The sequence below is a fragment of the Malaya genurostris genome, chromosome 2, assembly GCF_030247185.1.
Source record: "Malaya genurostris strain Urasoe2022 chromosome 2, Malgen_1.1, whole genome shotgun sequence".
NCBI lineage: Eukaryota > Metazoa > Arthropoda > Insecta > Diptera > Culicidae > Malaya > Malaya genurostris.
The window spans coordinates 67,513,827-67,539,253 of NC_080571.1; the positions used below are offsets into that span (position 1 = coordinate 67,513,827).

Sequence of the window (25,427 nt, forward strand, 5' to 3'; positions counted from 1 at the left end):
AAAATTATCACAATCTATACGGCTAGCAAGACGAAACTTGTTTCGTCCGAGACTTCAGTTTAGACATTACACAAGTGTTTTGCAAGCAGCATTAACTAGCGGTTAATGTTAGGCCGTCAGGTCGCGCTAGCAGTTCAACATAAATTGCTACCCACTGATGAGTCAAAGATGAATCGTAAAATCATAATCAAAATGCGGTTGTGCACCTAGCATAAATTTAGGGGTGAACATTTTTTTCTTTCGCCTGCAAATTACTATTGCAGAATTGGCCGTGTGAGGTCTGGCATTGTCCCTCCGTTCCATGTTCCTCCTTTTTTTCTGAATCGCCGGCGCGAATTTTAATCGTTAGGATTGATCTTGTTTTGAACGGGAGGGGTCAGGCTGTGCGGCAATGTTGCCAAAATGTCGAGTACCAGTACCAGTGAGAAGTAATGTTTCATGATTTTTATGATTTCTTAATCATGGTACCGCAATGGTATCCGTGTAGACCTTGTTATTTGATGGCCAAACGAACCGACTTCAGCAAAACCTTTCGGATTCCGGTTTCCGATATAAGAGGTACCACAAATGGTGGCCGAAAAACTTCTCAACGGAACGATTTCGCGGAGAAGGCTGAGCCGTTTTCACATCACTCCAAAAACATCACTAGAATATTCTGTCAAGATTTTTTTTTCAAACTCAAAAACAAAAACTGTCCTTGGTAAAAACTAACATCACCTTTTCGATTTGTAAACAGCTGTGTCAAGTTAATATAAAGGGTGATTTTTAAAGAGCTTGAGAACTTTTTTAAACAATAAAACGCATAAAATTTGCAAAATCTCATCGGTTCTTTATTTTAAACGTTAGATTGGTACATGACATTTACTTTTTGAAGATAATTTCATTTAAATGTGGACCGCGGCTGCGTCTTAGGTGGTCCATTCGGAAAGTCCAATTTTGGGCAACTTTTTCGAGCATTTCGGCCGGAATAGCCCGAATTTCTTCGGAAATGTTGTCTTCCAAAGCTGGAATAGTTACTGGCTTATTTCTGTAGACTTTAGACTTGACGTAGCCCCACAAAAAATAGTCTAAAGGCGTCAAATCGCATGATCTTGGTGGCCAACTTACCGGTCCATTTCTTGAGATGAATTGTTCTCCGAAGTTTTCCCTCAAAATGGCCATAGAATCGCGAGCTGTGTGGCATGTAGCGCCATCTTGTTGAAACCACATGTCTACCAAGTTCAGTTCTTCCATTTTTGGCAACAAAAAGTTTGTTAGCATCGAATGATAGCGATCGCCATTCACTGTAACGTTGCGTCCAACAGCATCTTTGAAAAAATACGGTCCAATGATTCCACCAGCGTACAAACCACACCAAACAGTGCATTTTTCGGGATGCATGGGCAGTTCTTGAACGGCTTCTGGTTGCTCTTCACTCCAAATGCGGCAATTTTGCTTATTTACGTAGCCATTCAACCAGAAATGAGCCTCATTGCTGAACAAAATTTGTCGATAAAAAAGCGGATTTTCCGAATGGACCACCTAAGACGCAGCCGCGGTCAACATTTAAATGAAATTATCTTCAAAAAGTAAATGTCATGTACCAATCTAACGTTTAAAATAAAGAACCGATGAGATTTTGCAAATTTTATGCGTTTTATTGTTTAAAAAAGTTCTCAAGCTCTTAAAAAATCACCCTTTAGATTCAAATGTGGCAACCCTGCACGCTATACAAAATTGAACAAAGCACACTGTGTGCTAGGCAGGTGCGTTTTTTCTTCTTCCGTACCAGCACGTACTGATGCGTACCGATTTTTCATAATGTTGTATGACAGTTTGAAAGTTTGGATACTTATGGCACTATAATTTCGGAACCGGATGTCAGATCGGGATGAAATTGAACAGTGTCTTTCAAGACACTGACAGCTTTAATTTGAATCATGATTTGAGAGAATCGGTTGAACCGTTGCTGAGAAATCGAAGTGAGTTTCACTTTTGGAACTTTTATTCACTATTACCGGTGCGTTTGGAAGCAGAAACCGGGCACTAGTAGTCCCACGGTAGATTTATATATCCACTAACTAACATGGTTTGCCAACTTGATGAATATACCACTAAATTTTATGAAAATGTGCACCTGGTTTCGTCATCGCTTGGGAAGAAATACACATAAAATTGAAAATGTTTACTAATCGCACTGTAATTCCGAAACCGGAAGTCGGATCTGGATCAACTTTTCGGGGACTTTTTAAAGAATTTTAAGACCTTCCATTTGCGTCTTAGTTTGTAAAAATCGGGTGAGAAATTTCTGAGAAATTTGAATGCGAATTTTCTCATAGATTTGAACATATTGTCTTGTAATTCCGGAACCGGAAGTAGGATCGGAATAAAATTCAAAAGTAATCTGTGGGACTATACGACCTTTCGTTTAAGTCTAAGTTTGTGAAAATCGGTCACGCCATCTCTGAGAAAAGTGAGTGACAATTTTTTTCATATTTTTGGTGCAAATCACCCTGTAATTCCGGAACCGGAAGTCGGATCGGGATAAAATTCAATGGCGATCTATGAGACCGTAAGACCTTTCATTTGAATCTGTGTTTGTGTCAATCGGTTCAGCCATCTCTGAGAAAATCGAGTGACATTATTTGTCACATACACACATACATGCAAATCACCCTGTATTTCCGGAACCGGAAGTCGGATCGGGATAAAATTCAATGGCGATCTATGAGACCGTAAGACCCACACATACATACACATTTACACATGGTATATAACATTCGGCCCTCCGGGCCTCGGTTCGAAATTCGGTTTTCACAGTGATTGTATAGCCTTTCGATAAGAGAAAGCCAAAAATTGGCTAGCTTTAAATTAAAGAAATTAATTTACTTTTTTATCAACACTAAGGCAATGATTTAACACATGGACTAAAAAGCCCCGGGCCTAACACACAGATGGCGCTAGTTTTATGACAGTCACTTGTATTAAAGTTAATACTAACCTTTAAAGACAGCTGTTAAAATTTCATGATATTCTATTCGTTAGATTGTGAGTTATTGTGCTATGAGTGACGGTACTTTTGTTATTTTCACAACAATAGATCAAAAACCATTTCGTGTTTTAATTTTTTACACTGCTTCTTGGTGTGAAATATGCAGTTAGGCGAAGCAATGGCTTGAGAAGTGTTATGGAGACTCCTCTCCATCAGAAATGACAACAAAACGTTGGTTTGCTGACTTCGAACGTTGTGGTAGAGGCACCGATGATGCAGAACGCAGTCGACGTAACACCAGAAAATGTGTGAAGTTACGTAAGATTGCAGACAGCATAAAGATACCAATAGAACGTGTTGGCTTTATATTGCATGAGCATTTGACTATGAGAAATCTCTGCTCTAAGTGGGGGTCGCGTTTGCTCACTGTTGACCAAACCCGAGAATGCGTTGATGATTCTGAGCAGTGTTTGGCCATGTTTAAACGTAACAAACCGACATTTATGCGTCGATATGTGACAATGGATGAAACATGGATTCATCACTTCACTCCGAATCGAAACGATCGTCACCTGAGTGGACAGCAACTGGCGAGCCACGTCCCGAAAGCACAACAATCGGCTGGAATGTTTTGGGATGTTCGTGGTGTAATATTTATCGACTATCTTAAGAAAGGAAATACTATTAACAGTGAATATTATATAACGTTATTGAAGCGTTTGAAATTGCAAAGAAACGACCGCATATAGCAAAGAACAAAATTTTGTTTCATCAAGACAACACACCTTGTCATGAGTCAATTAAAACAATGGCAAAACTACATGAATTGAACTTTGAATTGTTCCCACATCCACCGTATTCGCCAGATTTGGCACCCAGCGTTTACTGACTGTTCGTAGGTCTGAAAAATAATGTTCGCCGGTAAGAAATTTCGCACGAAAGAAGAGGTTATCGCTGAAACTGAGGTCTATTTTGAGGCAAAAGATAAACCGTTCTACAAAAGTGTTATTGAAATATTAGAGCGGTGCTGGAATGATTGCGTTGCTCTTGATGGAGATTACCTTGATGAATAAAGTTAATTTTGAACAAAAAAAATCGCGTTCGTTTTGTTAGGCCGGGGACTTTTCCGCCCCTGTGTTAATGTAACAATTCAATTTCATTGCACTAAAGTTTGATTGCTTCAAACTTAGCACAACAAAAGTTTATTGTAAGATAATGCTTTATTACATTTGGAATGCATTTAAGCACATTGCAATAAAGTAGGTAAAATTACTGTGATGATACATCAACAAGGTTGTAAATATGCTGTGATATAGTGCAAATGGTTACTTGGATGATGTCCAAGCAAACATTTTTGCTTATTTTAGAGAGTCAAAGAACTTTATTCATATGTGAATATGAGTAATACGAGAAAAGGCACGCCACTGGTCTATCAACCCGTTATATACTAGCGTGTGAAGTTTCATGCACAAAAATTTCTATCTTTCAGTCTTCTTTATAACCTCAGGAAACAAACACGCTTCCAACTTCTTTTTTTGTCAACACAACTGTACATTTTTGACATTATAGTCGGTGATCAGAGCAAAGTGGAGGTACTCTCCGTGTCTATATTTGGAAGATGCTTTTTTATTAGGAAATACAAAAAAAAAGAAATCACCGTATGAAAATAAATTGGCTATTTTTATTGTGCATAGTATTACATTGTATTATCTGGACTCATAGCAAACTTTTCTGGTAACCTAAGAAAATGGAAACTCATTGTTACATTTTGCATTTTAAATTCCTGCCGTTTCCATGATGAACTGTCTGATTGACGGATTAGCAATGTTAGTATACACGGAAGGCATTCCACCTGCACAGATGTAGGATCCCCAGGACACGATTCCGTGTTGTACACCTTCCTGGACGGCTGGACCACCGCTGTCTCCGTTGCACGGGTTAATGAACCATTTACCGGCGCAAATCATACTGAAATGAATAGTTGGTAAAAAGTGCCCTAGCAGCGTCCGAAGATGGCATTTCATACTCATCTGATACCATTCCGGTCCATATACTGTTGCAATCCGACCGACTGACAACGGGCAGTGCCACCTTCAGCAAGTTATCTGGAGTTTGTCCAAAACCGTTCACACCCCAGCCAGTGACTATCACTTCCGTTCCTTCTCTCCACTCTGCGTTGGCTAGCGGGACGACTGCACGCGAGGATCCAATAAACGGTAGTTTCACTCGAATAGTTGCCACATCATGTGAGAGTTCATCCGGGTCATACTGGTCATGGATATTGTAGTGGTGTACGGCATGAACAGTTCCACCGCTTGACCGTGACGAGCTACCCGAACGAATTGATACCTGGAAAACATTATGTTGATCTCACTACGTACAGTTAGTTTAGTTCATTCAATTTTACATCGGAAACCCAAGGATACCAGGCGAGGCAATGAGCTGCCGTGAGAACCCATGAGCGTGAGATGATCGAACCACCGCAAATCTGTTGAGACTGGTACAGTAGGGCGACCTGGTACGGATAATCTTTAATACTTGTAACGGTGCCTCCGACAATTCTGGTCCGATCCTGGTTGTTTTTATACTGGCTTTGGTTGTAGACACTATTCGTTAGGCTGGCAATCTTGCTACGTAGAGCCGCTGGCGGTTGAGTAACTCGAGCCAACGCTTCTTCTACGGTTAGTCCTGGAAAACGAATTAAAATTTGGTTATTAAAAAGGTGGGGCACTTTCCGAATGAATTACTTTGTGTTTCAGCCAAAACTGAGGCCGAAAATAATAACACCAGGAAGAAAAGCATTTTGGATTCACTTAGGTAGTTCATTCGTCAGGATCTAACGTTGAATTGAAGGTTATTGCTATCATGCTTGGTTTTTATACTAGCATCTGACGAGTTCAATGTGCACGCGAAGTTTACCTTTCAAAAGTGGACATAATCCATTTAACACGTGACAGTTCAGTTGTTCGTCGATTTCTAAATAGGTAATATATTTCCTTGCCTACAATAGAGCAAACTTGTCTGCATCCACCGGACAGAGTAAACACTTGAAAACAACTCTTGAACTCGATAATAAAACAATGCGTTCAATTAGTAGACAATATTTCTAAAGTTTCTCAGTGAAACTTGAACGTAACTGAAACGGAAAATTTAGTTGAAAACATTACGATACATGTTCATAACAATGTATGATCAAGAGCAAATAAAAGTCTTTTTAATTGATTCCAAATTGACGAAAATGTCGAAAAATAAATGTCACTCTTGGATCCGTTTTCAAATTATGAGAACGAGATCCCTGTTCAGTCAATAACGAAAGCGAAAAAAAGTTTCAAAATTGCTTTCATTAATGTTAAACCTAAACTGCCGAACAGATGTAAAGAAAATGTTACGTACAAATCAGTTAGGTATAAAATAGGTGATTTGTAAGTAGCATTTGTCTCTTATCGGCTTGGCTGTTACTGTAGAACCGCGAGTTGACCTTAGAAGCTCAGGAAATACTGCACAAACACCACTTAAATTGCTAACATATAAACGGGAAATGTGAATTATTTTTTTAAAAGTCTAAGTCAAAGTCAAAGACAAAACGTAAAATCAAAGTTGAAGCAAAGTTTCGTCACCCAAACTCGAGCTCGGAAATTGTACTAGTGGGTTTTGACGAAGTACCAATGATGCCTGCTCATCGACGATGAAACCTACGTTAAAATGGGTTTCGGACAGTTTCATGGTCAAAAATTCTTCCGACGGCATTAAGAGATTTCTGCTAAGTTTAAGTTTGCTTGTACGGACAAATTTGCCAAACAGCTGATGATTTGGCAAGTGATATGCAGCTTCCGTGCAAAGACCAAAGTGTTCATGACGAACAGCACGATGGACTCAAAACTGTACCAGGAAGCCTACAGAGGTCCCGTGAAGTTTTGGCCAGATTTGACCAGTTTGCCACTACAGCCGGGAAGTCATCCAGTGGTACCGCGATTATAACGTAAATTTCATCGATAAAAACATAAATCCACCCAACTACTTGCAGTTCTGGCTCATCCAGAGATTTTGAGCAATAATAAAAGTTGATATTTTTTTTAAGAGTGGTATAATTGTTCTAGTTTTGTCTACCAATTTTTGAAGAATTAGAACACAGAAAGATATTCCAGAAAACAAATTCCGTGTGCGTTTAACATGAACATTCACTTTTGTCGGATCCTAAATAGATATAGAGCGAGTAGACTGGTGTCTGTTGTCTGGAGAACAGAGAAGATGTTTTGATATATGATACCGGTCGTGAGGTGGCTAGGATTTAGACCATGTTCGAAGTACGCTTACCAGCTCGAGTCTTGCGTCGTGTCTGTTAACGGTATGCACGGGTTGTATAAGAACGTAGGTTCGAGTGCTGTCTCTGAGCGTGTCTTTTTTTCAAAAAATAATCCTTTCTGTGAGTTTCTCATTCATTTGGCTTCTCCAATTTATGTTTCCACTCAGTCATTGCAAAAACTGAATTTAGTTATCGTCTAAAACTTATAAATCGGTTGAAACTATTTTTTGTCAATAAAGTTTCAAATTACTAAAACAAAAACGGTGTGAGCTTATTTATAATCCTAGTATAATACTAAAAGTAACTATAATAATTTAATTTGAACAGTATTTAACGGGTAAAACAGATTGAAAAAATGGCATGTGATTGCAAATGTAATGAAAACCGCGAAAATGTTACCCCAGAGTTCGGACTTGAACCTGTAGCTAACTAAAATTAATCTAGAAGAACCAATTGACTAGAAGAACCAAGCATACTTCGCTGTGATTGGCCACCACAGCATTCACTTACATGCCTATATTTATGGAAACAAATTCAACAGAAAATGAACACATACTACATTACAAAGTCTATTCTCATAGTCTATCCTTACATAGTCACATTCGTAAGACATTTTTCCAATCTGTTTTGCCCGTTATATACTGATCAAATTTAAAACTAGCTCAAGACGGCTCTAGGTCTTAACAAAACTAAAACACAAATCGTTGAATGATAATAATAATAATAATAATAATAGAGAACAATGCAAACGGTTAGTATTTACTATGTATTATGTAACGTTGAATTGAAAATTGATGCATATTCATATCGCTTTCATATATACTTACCGTTACTTTGATTCGCAGAAAATATGTCAAATTTAGTTAGGTCACGGAAATTCGAACTAAACTGCCTTGACTTCTAATCTAACATATTTATCGACTTTACTATAACCGTTCAATTAACCAAAATTGATCTTTCTCAAAGCTGTCAGTTGGCAGATATAGCAAAATGCAAAATTCAAATGGGTTGTATGCAAGACACGACAAAGCACGATTCGAAATAAACAGCTAACTGGTATTCGATATACTCAAGCGAATACGGTTTCGTCATCCACTCACTACTATATTTATAGATACCGTTTTGTGCGTAAGTTTATACTGCGCAAATCGGACGAGAGGCACTGTGACTGCAACTGTGGTTGGCTCGTGAAAACATAGGCTCATTCAAACCAATTTTCCAATGGTATACTATTGAAATACTGAAACGACGTTGCCATACATGTTCAAGTTAAACGTTTGCGAATCGATTGGTTGTTAAATTTTATCAATCCATCAACAAATGACTAAGTTATTATCGTTCAAAATTATGACAGAAAAAGGTAAAGCGCTTATTTTTTAATATTTTAATTGAGCCGTATAGTGAAGAATAAGCATTTTTAATGCCGAAAAATATCTTAGTGTCGGAACATTAACCAGCCACTTTCTCATATGTGAAGAAATCGTTTTGCCAGATGTCGTGAAACCAATTTTCAGTCTCACCCTGTTATTAGTCATCCATAACAGAGCTCTTCATACGCACATTATTTTAAGCTCAGAAAAAAATAGTCAATAAAAAACTCGGCTTAGAACATCTGAAACAATATCATCGTAACAAAGGGTAATCAACCATCATTTAGATTAAAATATTATCGTTCGTACTTTTTTTATCCGCATGCTTCAATCTTATGTCCAGAAGCTTTTTCCTACCTTTTAGTAACATCTTTCTAATCTGTCCTGCCCTTTTTCCGTAGTTTTGCTTCAAAATGACCCAATGTCTTTCAACTGGACGAAGAGTTTCAGTCCTTCGGAACAATGATTATATTTTACTTATTTTACGTTTTTGTCTTGAAATTTATGAAATACTTATTTGCACCGAAGTGTAATGTCTTTTTTGGCATAAGTAATGTTTCATATTTTCATTTGTAATCAAAATAAAGTACATATTCATGTCTAAAATGCTAAAGCAGGGAATAATTTTTAATATTCTGAGATACGATGTATTTTACTTTGATTTCATCCAGAAATATGTACGCTGGATCCAAATATATTGGAGTGGCCAAAATACCTCCAGTACCCTAGTAGCTGTGATCCCTTTGATAATTTTCAGTAATTTTCCGAGTTCATGGTGCGTAGTCCAACACACGCTAACAGAGTGCTCAATCAATATAGACTGTATTGAGTACAAAATACTTCAAACTTGTTTTTATCAGCTATTATGAAATGATCTTATCAAAAGTTGTACTATTAGAAATAAAAAGTAAAGCACTTAGAACGGTTTGCATTTCGATTCAACTAGCGCTTTACTAATCTCAAGTTTTACACCCTAAAACAAAAACAATTAACACGCTCTTAAGAAAACAGCACTTCGCAGTATTACAGTAGCGTACGTCACCGAGAACGTGTGAACTTTATCTGTCAGGCTGTTTACTTTCTGACAGTGAATGTTTGAACAGCATGGCACAAGATACGTTAACATCTAACGTCTGCCTTGTTTAACTCTAGTATCTTAAGAAGTGCTTAGTTTTTGCCTTTTTCATATAGAAAGCCTATGCAATCACTGTGAAAACCAACTTTTGAACGGAGTCCCAGAGAGCCGAGTGTCTTATACCATTCGACTCAGTTCGTAGAGATCAGTGGATATATAAACCTACTTTAGAAATACTAGTCCCCGGTTTCCGCTTCCGAAAGCACCGAAGCTCCAAAAACGGAACTCACTTCGATTTCTCTGCAACAGTTTAACCGATTATCACAAATCTTGATTAAAATTGAAGCTCTCATTGTTTCAAAAGATGCACAATTTCATCCAGATCCGACTCCATATCCCGAAATTATTGGGCGATGAGTGTCAAAACTTTCAAACCGTCATAAGAAATGACAATGAAAAACCGGTACAAATCGGTATGTGCTGGTACGGAATAAGAAAACACTACCGCCTAGCACACAGCGTGCTTTGTTCAATTTCGTATGGTGTGCAGGGTTGCCACATTTATCTCTATGTTAATCAGGAGAAACATCTGTAAATCGGTATCGGTAGATCAAACTTCTGTATTGAAAATCTCTATATGAAAATGATAGGAAAATTAAAGCGCATTATTATACCAATATATAGCTCAATTTATGAGTGTCAAACGATTTTTTTAGTTTCCCTTTTTTGAGGAAAGTAACCGTAGCCGTGGATTGGAGTTATATGTAACGAAAAAATTCTGATATTGTAAAGTTTCAGAATTGTTGAAGCATTTCTTGAGATTGATGAATGTGGAAGTCTCCCTTTGCACAAATTTCAAATTGTGTAACGACACTCCCATCCATCTCAGCTCCAGTAGTCATCTCAAATACAAAAACCGTTAGTTAGAGTGACATCTACTCTTTCTCTGTTTGGTAAACTTACTCTGATGCTAGACTGATGACTGTGACAGTACTATTGCCCAAGTTTCTGCAGCACAATTTTTATATTTTAATTAGTATTTTTTACAATTTGTTGATTGAAAGTAGAGTAATCGGCAAAATAACAAGGTGACTCTACTAATGAGATGACTATAGATACAATAGCCCTAGAAATAGAAACGAATTTATTGAGATCTTTTTGAAAAAGTAACTGAACCATTTTTTTTCTTGAATTTTCACTAGATTTTTGAACTCGGTTTCCTATTGAAAAAAAAACTGTTGAAATAATTTATACTTTATGTTTTGTCAGAAAATTTCAATGTTATTAGTTTACTACTGTGCTCTAATTTTATCTCAAAGGTTTTATATTCATCCTATCGTTGGTCCTTTAATTTAATTTAATTAGCAATGGCTGAGGTTCAAAATGTCAGACTTTTCCTTAAAAAGGGCCTAATGCCAACTATGAGACAATACACGATATTTTTAGAAACAGTTTGGAATCATTTCGACGTTTGAAATTTTGTTGATCATTTTCGTTACCTTTCGTTTAAAATTTAAAATTTTACTGTGCAGTTGATTTAGAGAATTAAAAAAAAAACAAAAAAAAATTGTTACTATTTAGGTATTAGCCCTTCTAAAAACAAAATGCAGAACCAGATATGCTATTTATACAGATTTTTCTGTATTGTATAGATTTTTGCGTTCGCATGCTGATTTAAATCAGAGTACAGACTTTATACAGATTTTCTAAATTTAATAAAGATTTGTAAAGGATCATAAAAGTGAGAAGCATTAGTTAGAATTTTCTTTCTGAGTATCTGTTAGTGTTTGATTGCAGTACTTCTTTAAAAGTTATTAATCAACGGGCAAATCACATGTTAAAATGTATACCTTTTATGCAAATATTTGATGATGAACACTGATTTACATTTATATTTAAATTTTAAACCAATTTAAACTGATTCATTTTATTAGTGAAAACAGATAGAGCAGATAAATATCTGGCATCTCTGTAAACAGCCAATGAAACTCACATACTTAACAGTATTATGGTGACGTATAGTATAGCGGAAAGAAACCAGTGCTTCCAGATTTGCCACAATGGTTATTTCATTAGTATTCAACACGCTCTTTCCGGTAATATTCCAAGCCAAAACAGATTTATTGAAATATAAATATCAACAATATAATTAAACTAATGTCACGGATACCAAAAAATACTTATTGATGATGATTTGAAGAAAGAAAACAATTTTTTTGTAACATTATGAGAAAACTTGGCAGCTTTGCAAGGCCAAATGAGATAAAAAACAAAGCACAATCAAGTGAACTAAGTGAAAAACTTTCATCTCATATTCTTGAAGACTTTTATTGCTTGTCGAGTAGTTTTTGAAGTTTTTAATCGTTAACTAAACAAGTGGCAAGTGAACTTTACTAATTATGAAGTCATCCAGCATTCAATAGTAGTGCAATTGTGCGAAATAGTGATCATGTTTTGAGACGAATCGATTGGTAGATATTCAGAAACATGACGAACTGTAAATTTTGAGACGAAAATGTGTCCTAAACATGAAAAGTGAGTTTGTTTCAAATGAAAAAAAAAACGATCACCGAAAAATTTGAAACCATTTATTCCTATGATAAAGTGTGCCAATAGCTTGAATAATCATTCTAAAACATTCTACAGTTTAGTTCAGGTACGTTGTAAGATATTATTCATGTTCAAAGTAATGAGGTGTAGGGATGAGATGGAAATAGGAGCTCAGATGAAATAGGGAGCCGTTACCCTACTACAATACAATATAATAAGGAAATTTTGAAAATTTCCGATATTCTACCTATTTTTTGAGATTTTACGGAAAACCTAAACCTAAGTCATCGTTTAAGTTTCGAGATATTTACGATTCAAAGTTTCGAGAACAAGATTCAAAGTGGCGAAATGGTAGCGCGTATGCACGGAATGCATAAGAACGCAGGTTCGAGTCCTGTCTCTGAGCGTATCTTTTTCCAAAAATTCATCTTTTCTGTTGAGTTTTTCCTTCATTTGGCTTCTCCAATATATGTTTCCACTCAGTCATTGCAAAAACTGAACAAAGTTATGACTCGGTAAAGTTGAAGCTCTCAATATCCTATTCGCGATGCAGGCGCCACATGAACGCAAATAGGGCATATTCCACATATTCCACCACGCGGAACAAATGGAAGTAAAAAAGAAGTGGTGTATTAATGCCTAACTCTTGTCATTCACACAGTGTCATTAAAATATTTTTTGTTTATTAAGATAAATTCTAACGCGAACTTGAGCTTATTTTTGATACAACATTTTTTTTCAAAATTATCACTATTGAACATAATATATTTGAACTTCCGGTTCTGGAGACACCATTGGTCAAACCCGATAAAATTGTGCGGATAGAATATAGTGCTATTTGTCCGTTGCGTCACTTATATGATTTCCGTTCTGGAGTACACGATCAATTTTTTCGGTACGTCCGGAACCGGGATCGAAGATCTGGTATACCCAATGCAATGATTTTGATCATCAATTAACCATAACTGTTCAATTGAAGATTTATAAGGAAAGTTGAACGTGTTTCGCTCGATTTTTCAATATCATGTAGAAAAACAATTGAAAATCAATTTGTCATACTTATCATTCTGTAATTCCGGAACAGGAAGTCGAATCCGGATGAAATTTGACAGATCTTCCATTTGAATCTAAGCTTGTGAAAATTGCTTGCAGTCTTTGAGAAACTTTTGTTTTATTTGTTTGCGCATTTTATTCCGTTACTTCGCAACCGGAAGTCGGATCGGGATGAAATTCAGTAGTATACTAAATGGGATTATAAGGCCTTGAATCTGAGTTGAAGAAAATCGGTTAAGCGCTTTCTGAAAAAAATCGAATGCACTTCTTCTTCATGTTTTTACACATTTTATCCCATTACTTTCGAACCGGCAGTTTGATAAAAAAAATTACAGGGTTGTATACAACACATGCTCGAGCATAATTCCATTAAAAATGAATCAATTCTAAGGTTCACATGGAAAAAATATAGATGATGGTGGATGCACTAAATCATAGATTTGAAAGCGTATTATTGTTTGCGGACTAGAAAAATTACAATTTGATTTTTTCATAATAACTGGTTCTATTTTTATCCTTTTCCAAACTGGAAAATATTTGAAAAATATTCTTCAACTGGAAGTCATCGTATATGGTTTTAAAGTTACTCAAAAGATCAATTTTAGATACAAACTATCCCAAGATGTATAGTAAGACGAATGAAATGTTTTAATATAATAGAAGAATAAACATAAAGTTAGTTCACGCTGTCGAAGATATAACAGATCGGCTGAAAAGTTCGTATCGTTTCTATGAGAGGGCGCCACTAGAATTAAATTCATACCATTTTCAGTTAGTACCAACCTTCAAAAGATACGTGTATAAATTTGACAGCTGTCTGATTATTAGTTTGTGAGATATTGCATTTTGAGTGAAGCTACTTTTGTTATTGTGAAAAAAATAAAAAAAAAAGGAATTTCGTTTGTTAATGAAACACTACTTTTTGATGAAAAAAAGTGCCGCCGATACCAAAAAATGGCTTGATGAGTGTTAGTCAGACTCTGCACCGGGCGAAGCAACAATTCGTAAGTGGTTTGCAAAATTTCGTTCTGGTCATATGAGCACCGAAGACGATGAACGCAGTGGACGTCCAAAAGAGGCTGTTACCGATGAAAACGTGAAAAAAATCCACAAAATGATTTTCAATGACCGTAAAGTGAAGTTGATCGAGATAGCTGACACCCTAAAGATATCAAAGGAACGTGTTGGACATATTATTCACGAATATTTGGATATGAGAAAGCTTTGTGCAAAATGGGTGCCGCGTGAGCTCACAATCGATCAAAAACAACAACGAATTGATGATTGAAAACCATGCTGAAATTTAACGAATTGGGCTTCGAATTGCTCCCTCATCCACCGTATTCTCCAAATTTGGCCCCCAGTGACTTTTTCCTGTTATCAGACCTCAACAGAATGCTCGCTGGTAAAAAATTTAGAAGCAATGAAGAGGTAATCGCTGAAACTGAGGCCTATTTTGAGGCAAAGGACAAATCGTACTACAAAAATGGTATCGAAAAGTTGGAAGATCGCTATAATCGCTGTATCGCCTCTGATGGCAATTATGTTGAATAATAAAAACGAATTTTTCTAAAAAAATGTGTGTTTCTATTAAACGATACGAACTTTTCAGCCGAACTGTTATAAAGAGTATTTAGTGTTGTAGCCATATTTATTGCAAAAGAAGTATCTATGATTATCTTCATATTACAGGTTTGAACTGAATCCATTAGTAAGACACCGTTTTGCTCGTAAATTGAGATTTCAGTATGGGCACGACCACGTCGATAAATCAATCCATTTTTAAACGTACAATATTTAAGTAACACTTTCGTGTGAAGTTGAAGTTTAACAAATCACCGAGATGCAAGCACTTCAAATTAGTTCCAAAAAATTTATCGTTCTAAATTGGTCTGCTAGTAACCGGAAATTAAAAGCAACAGCTAATTGATATTCAATATACTCAAACGAACACGGTGGGCAGCAGACGGAGAATGGCATCAACACACAGCACTCAGTGCAAAAGCGATCATTCAGTGGGCCAATGGACGAAACTTTTAGTTTTGTTATCCACTCGGTCCACAGTCAAACTATTTGCCTCGTTCGCAGTCATGCGTTTACTGAGCTAAGTGAGTGCCAGCGTATATATTTATAGATTCCTTTTTGTGCGATAGTTCGTTCGGCCCAGAATGGTCGAAGATGACATCATTGGTTCGATAAAAACATAGTTCGATTTGAACCGATTTTCCAACTGTAAATTATTGAAATACTTAAACGACGTTTGTTTAAGTTAAAGTTAAATGTTTCCGAATTGATTGGTAGTTCAACTACATAAATCCATCAACAAACGAGTGTAGTGAAGAGTAAGACATTTTTAAAGCCAAAATATTCAATCGCAGCGTTTGAGACCGAGGGACCTTTCATTTTTTTTACTTTTTTGTTCATTTTATTCCGTTACTCCCGAACCGGAAATTCGATCCGAATAAAATTCAATAGCCGGCTATGGAACCAAGAGATTTATAATTTCAGTAAGTTTGCGGAAATCGGGGCTTACTGGGGTATTATGCATGGAACCGCTGAACTTTCGACACTGTAATAAGGCGAATCTTATTACACTGGATATCAAGATGTTGTCATAGAATAACATTTATTGTTAGTGGCCGTTATACTGTTATATAGCTTTTGAGACTTCATCGAATTATTAAGTCAAAGATATAAAACAAAAGATCCTTTGCAATTCCATACAACTATAGCTTTTTTTAATTAGTAACATTAACATATGAGAAGAGCATCATTATACCGAAAGATGAACAAATTTTCCATACAACTACTTCGAATGTGCATCAGTTTAATGTAACTGTTTACAATAAATAATTACTACAGCCTAGATAAACTTTACACCCCCGTAGTACGCTTGATGAAGTTTCTAATCGACGGATGGGCTATGTTAGTATAGACCGAAGGCATCCCATCTTCGCAGTCTACTGATCCCCAGGACACAATTCCGTGCTGAACACCGTTTTGTACGGCTGGCCCTCCACTATCTCCGCTACATGGGTTGATGTCCTTTGCACCGGCACAAATCATACTGAAACGGATAGTTGGCTTAAACTGTGTCTTCTAAACGATAATATAATGTCTCAATGTCATACACGTCTGTTACCAATTTTTCCCATAGAAGATTGCATTTAGCTCGACTGACAACTGGCAGTGCTACCTTCAACAATTTATCGGGTTCATCACCATTACTGTCCTCGCCCCAGCCAGCGATTATCACATCCGGTCCTTCGACCCATTCGGAGTTGGCTAACGGAATGATAGCTCGTGATGCACCACCACTAAACGGCGTTTTCACCCGAATGGTTGCCACATCGTAAGGGAACAATTGCGGATCGTACAACTCATGGATATGGTAGAAGTATATCGGATGAACAATCCCTCCGCTTGAATGGGACGAGCTACCAGAACGAATTGTTATCTGAAAACGATATTTGGATCTCATTTAGTGATGTTTTCGCTTTGAGTTTGTTGAGTAAAACTAATTCAAATCATACATGCGAGTTCAAAGGATACCAAGCGAGACAGTGCGCCGCTGTGAGAACCCATGAGTGCGAAATTATCGAACCACCACACATCTGGTAAGTTGAGTACAGTACTGCCACTTGGTAAGGAAACTCTTCAATTGTTGCGGCAGTTCCCCCAACGATTCTGGTTCTGTTCTTGCTCTCATGACTCGGATTGAGACCATTCGTTTTTCTAGCAATGAAACTCTGCAAGGCTGCTGGTGGGCGATTAACTCGTGCCAAAGCTTCTTCCACTGTTAGTCCTGAGTAATAAGTGAACATTTTTAATATTTTCAATAGAATGAACAAGTCGATTTGTTTACTTTTTGTTTCAGCGAACACTGATATGGACAATAGTAAGACTAGAAAGAAATGCATTTCCGATTCAGTTTGGTACTTGATTCGTTTGGATTTCACAATGAACTGAGAATTATTGTCATCAAGTTTCAAATTTTCGTCATACTATCGATTTAATTTCAAGTGGAAATAATCCAGCGTCTCCGCATGTACAAATATTTGAAAACAATTTATCTGCGTGCACGAGAATGGCTTTTATTTGTAAACCGTTTTATTACCTACACTCAAGAAAAGCTTATCTGCCACAAACATACAGTAGTATAATAATAGTCTTTTCATGTTTTAATTCCATGACTACTGAAGCTATGATTCCAAATTTGTGTTTTGTTAATTGTTAATGCATAGGGCGCTGGTCTAACAAGCCAGTTGTCGTATGTTCGGCTCCCGCCTTGGCGAGATTCTTAGTGTCAGTAGGATTGTAGTACTAGCTATGCAATGATTCTGCAAACTAAGAATCGGCTGCGAAGTAATTAAATGTCAAGACTTTGCTTTGCTTTGTTACTGTTTTCACTTACAATTATAAGAAAATAGCCTTCAATTAAAATATATCCTCAACAATGGTAGCGGAAAAACTAATTTTGCGATTTTCTGTCCCATTACTAACATCATTAAGGTCAGTTTATCCATGAATAGCACCACGTTTGTGCCAGTGCGCGAAATTTCATGCACATATTCAAACCTTAAATATACTGCAAGCTCATGTTCAAGTTTATTCTGATCACCGAACACGGGAGCAGGTCATTTCGCCGAAAGGGTAATTTCGAATACATCATCTTATTATTATTTTGTGTTATTATGCCTCATGTACAACAGATGTGGCGCAGCCACATAACCGAAGCCAAGATGGCTCGGCAGCATGAAGCTACCGAGGCGACGCCGGCTGAGATGACCGCCGACCCGCCGTCGGAAGCGGCGGTCTCTTGCATACAAACCTGTAACCGCCTCGTTTGCCCGGTCTACTCGAAGCTAGGTTTCTTTACTTTAGTTAGGTCCGAACGAGCGGTAGCGAGGTCGGACAGCACACGAATCAAATCGATGTGGAGAAGCCGCAATAAATATTTTTTCACTTAGTAAACGGAAAATACAACATACATTTGCTTGGTAGATACACCTATGCAATTGCTTTGATGCTAAGTGGCTAATAGTCAACAAGTTTTCTTGGAAACTCCGTTCTGAGGTTTATGAATCAATCTTTATTCCAGAAGTACAATTGTAGGTCAGCAAAACGGGTGTTAACGTATTATCATTCATTTGTGTTCATTTTAGATCAATTCCAATCATAATATTAAGACAATTGCAGGAATCGGCGAAACGGCTTTCGGTGAAATGGGTTTCGGCGAAATGACCCTGATCCAACGAACACTGTGACACAACAAATAGAACAAAAGATAGAACAAAGGTAAAATACATCAAGTTCTGCAGTAGTCAGAGTGAAAAAATGGCGACAATAACAAGAGCGATACAAAACTGAGTATGTCAGGGTTACTATTTATTTACAATTTTAAGACAAAGAAAACAAATTGTAATCGTTGTTATCACGAAAGTAATAATTATTGGAATGATTTTAAATTCAAAAATAATGTTTCAAATTCCTCTAATATTAGTTCATTGCCGTGTTTTCTCATTTATATTGTACTCAATACACTGTTACTACAGAATCAGAACTTGGATCCGGAAAAAAAATGTAACCGGATATGAGTTATGTAGACCTCATTTTTGAACCTAACTTGCGAAAATCGGTTTCAAGCGTTGTCAAAGAAAATCGAGCATGCATTTTATTGTACGTTGGAACACATTTGATTATAAATTTGTGACAAAAAATGTCACTCGATTTTCTCAGAGATGGCTGAACCGATTTTCACAAACTTTCATTCAAATGAATGGTCTCATGGTTTCATACAAAACATCTGGATTCCATTTGGATCCGGCTTCCGGTTCCGGAATTATAGGGTGCAGTTTGTTTAAACTTTAAACCATCACTTAGCAAATTCAGCAACTAGAAGTTCTATATCGATAATAGAGCAGAAACTGGAACAAACGTATCCCCAGCAAGCCGTTATAGTTTTATTTATTCGACCAGTTCTTCTGTCAAATTTAAAACTGGTCTACGATGCCGTTCTATTTTTTGTATATTTGAAACAAAAATAGGGTCGTTGCTGACGATAGTCAGACAGCGACTGGCACAGTAGAGAAGGCAACAAGCGATCATAAGTATACTCTCCTACCCAGTGCTTGACCGGTTGTTTGTTGTCTGATGAACAGAGAAGATGTTTTAATATATGGTACCGGCCGTGAGGCGGTTAGAATTTAGACCATTGTTCGATGCAAGCTTACCAACTCGGTGCTGTTGTAGAACTGCGTATGCACGGATTACACAAGAACACAGGTTCGAGTCCTGTCTCTGAGCGTATCTTTTTCCAAAAAATCATCTTTTCTGTGAGATTTTCACTCATTTCGCTTTTTCAATATACACGGATAAAAATTCAGTGCAATAGAATTTTACCCGTGTACGTTTCCACTTAGTCATTGCAAACTTATTTTCGCTTTCTTTACGTTTTGCCTTCGGTTCATCGGAAGTTTTTTTAACTTCACTATGAAAAAAGGCGGGTGGGTAATGTCAGAGACATAACTAGATAACGTGAATACGAAAAAAATGACATACTATTTCCATACTTCCGAATATCACGAATAATACGTACGAGTTGATTGATTGTGTGACTTTTGCAAACTTTCAATACTTCACTTGTTGACTTATAACGGTATAAGGCGGAACACACGAGAGCAATAAATTACAGTGTTGTAAGGCACGGTCCAACAAATTGTTTGTGACCATCCCAGATTTTTAAATTCCAGTTAAGAATTGATAAGTCATTAATTTCAATAACTTACTTGCCAAATACGTCTCGAAAATACAAATTATATAGCGATTCGAAAACCGTCATCTTGGATTTGAAGAATTCTACAACTTACAACATAAACTGCAACATAAACTGCTACGCACTGATGAGTCTAAGACGAAACGTAAAATCAAGTGAACTATAAATTATTGATATACACTTTTCCCAGTCGCTACCTAATTTTGGATCAAAACCTACCCTAATTAAATTAAAGTGCATCTTTGCATTTTTTAGGTAACTGGCGTTTTACGTGAACCAGACGAACGAGCTCAATATTTCATGTAAATGTAAGATTGCCCAAAGTGTTGTCATGCAGCTTTGGCAATGTTCGCTATTTATTTTGTTACGATCAAGTCAACGTTTGAGTGAACACCGATTCAGTTACTAACCCATATGAACTCAAAAAGAGTAATCGGTTATTTACCCAAAATTTGGGTGAAAGTTATTTTTTTTCGTGTCTAATATTGAGTAGCTTATAAAATAGCTCGACAATGAGCGTTTTCTCCACAAAATGTAAGCTCGATTTTCAGTGTACACTCGCCAATCGTGGACAAAAAGTATTTATAATTCCTCCAAAAAAATCACGAGAAAAGGTAGCATATTATTCACTTAGAACCAGGGGTTTTTACACATAATTAAGCTACTCCAATTACTTCCTTTTATGAACCTATGAATACCGGGAGAAGCTGAGTAGTAAAAACAGAAAAAAATATTGGAAAAATCAGTAAATTCTGGGTAGTTTCGAGGTTTTTTTGATTTATATATTTACAACAACAAATGGTGTTCAATTCAGCCAATGTTGTCTTAAAACAACCAACATTTATTCTAAACAATCTGAATATGTAAGTAGAGGTACGCATTAGCATAAATTTATGGTTTATTCCAAACAGCTTCTTTACATAATTCTTGATATAAAATGGAACATTAAAAAAATTGAAAATCATTCAATTCTTTCATAACATGATGCAAAGTGGGAATCAGTCAGGTTGAAGTATTGTCATCACTCAAAAGATTTATATTTGTAACAAAGTTTTAACCATTTCGCTAAAGGTCAGGAAATGAATTAGAAGAGCATTTGGTTATAAATTGAATGACTAAATTGATCGTTTTAAACAACATATTATTAACCCTCATATTAGCCAATTAAAAATATTCAAGGCTTAGAACCACACATAATTGATGCCTGTTTTACTAGCGAACAAAACGTGTCGTAAGCCTACTGCACTCAATCACTGAAAATATTCCGTATTTCTATGTGTTGGTTTTGCGCTATACACTTTGTGCGACGTTTCGTTCAATTCAAGCGGTGGAAATTTTGCGCATATTAGTTTGGCATTGAATTTCACCGCGATGCTCGTCCATACCAAACATTTTAGAAAACTTCAATTTTGTGTTATTTGTGGTAATCTCATACTACTGAAAATTATATCATAAATTGTGAACATATTTCCGATGGTATGGAGAAAAGAATATATTACTGCGTTGAATACATCAAGTTCTACCCATTCTTGTATAAAGTTAATTTTGAAAAGGCACGCCATAGTAAAATTAGACGTACTCACGTCAATAACCATTCAGATACAGACATCTGCTGATCTCAACGAACTGAATCGAATGATATATGCTACTTGATTCTCCGGGTTCCGCTAGCAAAGCTGGTTTTCATAGTACCCTGAGTAGTCTTTCTACATGAGAAATCTAACAAAACCTATAGTGACTGAAACTTAAACCTAGAATAATTAGATCACAAAGTAAGATCGTTAACGACTAAGCATAAAAAATCCTCATCAATTTTCACTGAAAAAAGTACTTTAGGGAAATTAACTAAATTTATGAAACCGTACATTGGAAGAGCATGGAAAAATTATTTGGAACAAGTTTTTTGCGATCAGAACTTTGTAATCATTATTTAGATTCATTATATATTGAAAACCGTGTTTCTGTCATTCAATGCAAATATTTTCACAAATTTCAATACTTAAACATAACAAGACTCCATAATTACTCCAAAATCAAAACAGATTAATTTGACATAAATGCTATTAATGAACCACAATAACACAACATAAATTATCCGTATAGCCTAAAAACAATATCACACCCGGGCAGTACGTTTGATGAAGTTCCTAATGGACGGATGGGCTATGTTCGTATAGACTGACGGCATTCCAAGGGTGCAAAGGCGGGATCCCCAGGACACAATACCGTGCTGTACGCCCAATTGAGCGGCTGGTCCGCCACTGTCTCCGTTACAGGGATTGATGTCTTTGGCACCGGCACAAATCATACTGAAACGGATAGTTGGTTTGAAGTGAAATTTTCCTCCAAATGGAAACATAATCGATTAGTGTCATACTCGGCTGTTACCATATTTTCCCACTGTTTGCTGCAATCACTCCGACTGATAACTGGTATTTCTACCTTTTGCAGTTTAGCCGGAGTATAGCCATTACTATCCAGACCCCAGCCTGTGACTAGCACCGGCGTTCCTTCGATCCATTCCGAGTCGGCCAACGGAATGACAGCTAGTGATGATCCGATAAACGGAACTCTCACTCGAATGGTTGCCACATCGTGAGGGAATTCATGCGAATCATATAGCTCATGGATGTTGTAGTAGTATATTCGATGAACGATTCCTCCGCTGCCGTGAAACGAACTACCAGAACGAATTGTAATCTGAAAAGATGTACAGAACAGAACAGAAGTTTTCGATTCGGACTAGTTAAGAGAGGCAAATTCCTTATCATACATCCGAGTTCGAGGGATACCAAGAGAGACAATGAGCTGCTGTGAGAACCCATGAGTGAGAAATTATCGAACCACCACAAATCTGTCGAGTTCGGTACAGTAATGCCACTTGATATGGAATTTCTTCAATTGTTGCTTCAGTTCCTCCAACGATTCTCGTGCTATTTCGGGTCCAATGGTTCTGGATTTGATCATGAATGCTATTCGTTTTTCTAGCAATCAAATTCTGCAAGGCTGCCGGTGGTTGATTAACTATCGCCAAAGCTTCTTCTACGGTTAATCCTGAGCGATATACGTAAATTTGAGTATTTGTAATAGAATGAGAACGTCGTTTTGTTTACTTTTTGTCTCTGCAAAAACAGAAACCGAAAATAATAATAATACTAGAAAGAAATGCATTTCAGAATCACTATGATACTTGGTTCGTCTGGAACTAACAATGAACTGAGAGTTGTTGTCGTCCAGTATGTAGGTTTTTATCAGATTATCAATTTATATTAATGTAGATTGAGCGATGACATAGAACTCTGGACGTAATCATCTCATTGCTCTATCAAATACTTGTGAATAACTTGTCTGCAAATATGCGTAAATTGTAATACAGTTTATTCCCAGTAATCAAAGAAAACTTATCTTCTACAAATATATAGTAATTATAGCTTTGTCATATTATCAATTTATGGCTACTAGAGTTGAAATTCGTGTCGCAGCTATAAACAATTACTATTGACTGTCTGGAGCTTATTGTTCAGAATGTGAGACTGGTATATACTACTATACAAACAAGTTTGCAGTGGTGAGCCGCAAATAACAAATAATGAAGTAAATGACTTTTAATTTTGTCATCAAAATAAGATAATAATTTTTACAGTGAATCTTATTTGAAGTATCCTATACTGATCTTTTTCATACCCGTACAAATCCTGAGTATTTGATTGCCCAATTATAAAATAACTTAACTGTTTACGGAATGTCAGAAATAGAATGACGTTCGGTTCGTAACCAAATTTACTTCCCAGATTGTGCTCAGTTCTAGAATACAATGCCAGACCAATTCCCGAATTCTTAAGTTCCAAAACATTGCTTCTAAGTTGGATTTTGGAACTGAATTCTGGTAGGGTAACGGCTCCCTATTTCATCTGATCTCTTCACCTCATTATTTTGAACATGAATAATATCTTACAACGTACCTGAACCAAACTGTGGAATGTTTTAAAATGATTATTCAAGCTATTGTCACACTTTCTCATTAGAAGAAATGGTTATAAATTCTTCGGTGATCGTTTTTTTTTCATTTAAACAAACTCACTTTTCAATTTAGGACACATTTTCGTCTCAAGATTTACAGTTCGTCATGTTTCTGAATATCTACTAATTGATTCGTCTCAAAACATGATCACTATTTCGCACAATGACAGTACTATTGAATGCTTGATGACTTCATAATTAGTAATGTTCACTTGCTACTTGTTTAATTAACGATTAAAAACTCCAAAAACTACCCGACAAGCAATAACAGTATTTAATATTTAGTATTTATTAGGACAATGCTCATCTGACAACAAGTCTTAATGAACTAAACTATAAACTAATAAAACTATTTAAAAATGGTAATAATTAATCTAATGCTATAGCAACCGACGATGAAACTGTAAAGAGGCCATAATGAAGTCAAACACATCGCTGAACTCGTTGAAACGGCGAGTCATTGCTAAAATCGGACTGTTGCTAGCATAGTTGGTATTACGTAGATCAGTGTGCAGTAATGATCGAGGCCGAAAAACACGTGCTGGAGCATACAGGTTAATCTGTGATAGAAGATCCGGAACATCATATTCAGCCAGTAGTAGCTTAGATACAAAAGTGGCTTGTGAAGCACGTCGACGATCTGCTAAAGATTTAATCCCCAATAGTTGACAACGATCTTCATACGGTGGAAGGCTCAACGGGTTATTCCACGGTAGTTCCCGTAAAGCATAACGCACGAATTTACGTTGCACAGCTTCTATCCTTTGAATCCATATAGCGTTGTATGGACACCAAACAACATTCGCAAATTCCTGCTCTGAACGAACCAATGAACAATATAGCGATTTTAAACAAAGTGGGTCACGAAATTCACTCGAAATTTTAAATATGAATCCAAGTAAACGGTTTGCTTTGTCAATCGTTACAGAAAGATGGCGGGTGTACGTTAGTTTTTCATCCAGAATAACACCTAGATCTTTGACGTGATCAACGCGTTGCAGCTGGGTGCCAGCGATGATGTAATTAAAATTAAACATGTTTCTCGTACGATTATAGCTTATGACGGAACATTTAGAAACACAGAGATCCATTTTGTTTCTTACACACCATTCGTAAAACATATTAATAAGATGTTGCAACTCACGGCAATCATCTCCTTTGCGAATAACGAGAAATATTTTCAAATCGTCAGCAAAAAATAATTTACCACCATGTCTTAAGACAAATACAGCATCGTTCACAAACAACGAAAAAAGAAGTGGTCCTAGAGTACTTCCCTGAGGAACTCCTGAGATACTTGCAAATGGTTC

The 25,427-nt window shown here is 36.6% G+C and overlaps 2 protein-coding genes across 2 annotated transcripts; both read right to left on the reverse strand.

The window, feature by feature from the left end:
* Window positions 1–4,632: 4,632 nt before the first annotated feature.
* LOC131428649 (transmembrane protease serine 9-like) lies at window positions 4,633–17,293 on the reverse strand. Its single transcript, XM_058592695.1, has 8 exons — window positions 17,188–17,293; window positions 16,856–17,127; window positions 16,454–16,779; window positions 16,199–16,389; window positions 5,719–5,736; window positions 5,379–5,659; window positions 4,998–5,320; window positions 4,633–4,939 (listed from the first exon to the last, which is right to left on the reverse strand). Exons 1-8 carry the CDS (start codon window positions 17,240–17,242, stop codon window positions 4,747–4,749), a joined length of 1,659 nt encoding a protein of 552 aa, XP_058448678.1. The 5' UTR covers window positions 17,243–17,293; the 3' UTR covers window positions 4,633–4,746.
* A 3,924-nt stretch (window positions 17,294–21,217) lies between these two features.
* Window positions 21,218–23,323, reverse strand: LOC131430338 (trypsin beta-like). Its single transcript, XM_058595233.1, has 4 exons — window positions 23,211–23,323; window positions 22,871–23,151; window positions 22,475–22,797; window positions 21,218–22,406 (listed from the first exon to the last, which is right to left on the reverse strand). Exons 1-4 carry the CDS (start codon window positions 23,266–23,268, stop codon window positions 22,214–22,216), a joined length of 855 nt encoding a protein of 284 aa, XP_058451216.1. The 5' UTR covers window positions 23,269–23,323; the 3' UTR covers window positions 21,218–22,213.
* Window positions 23,324–25,427: the final 2,104 nt, after the last annotated feature.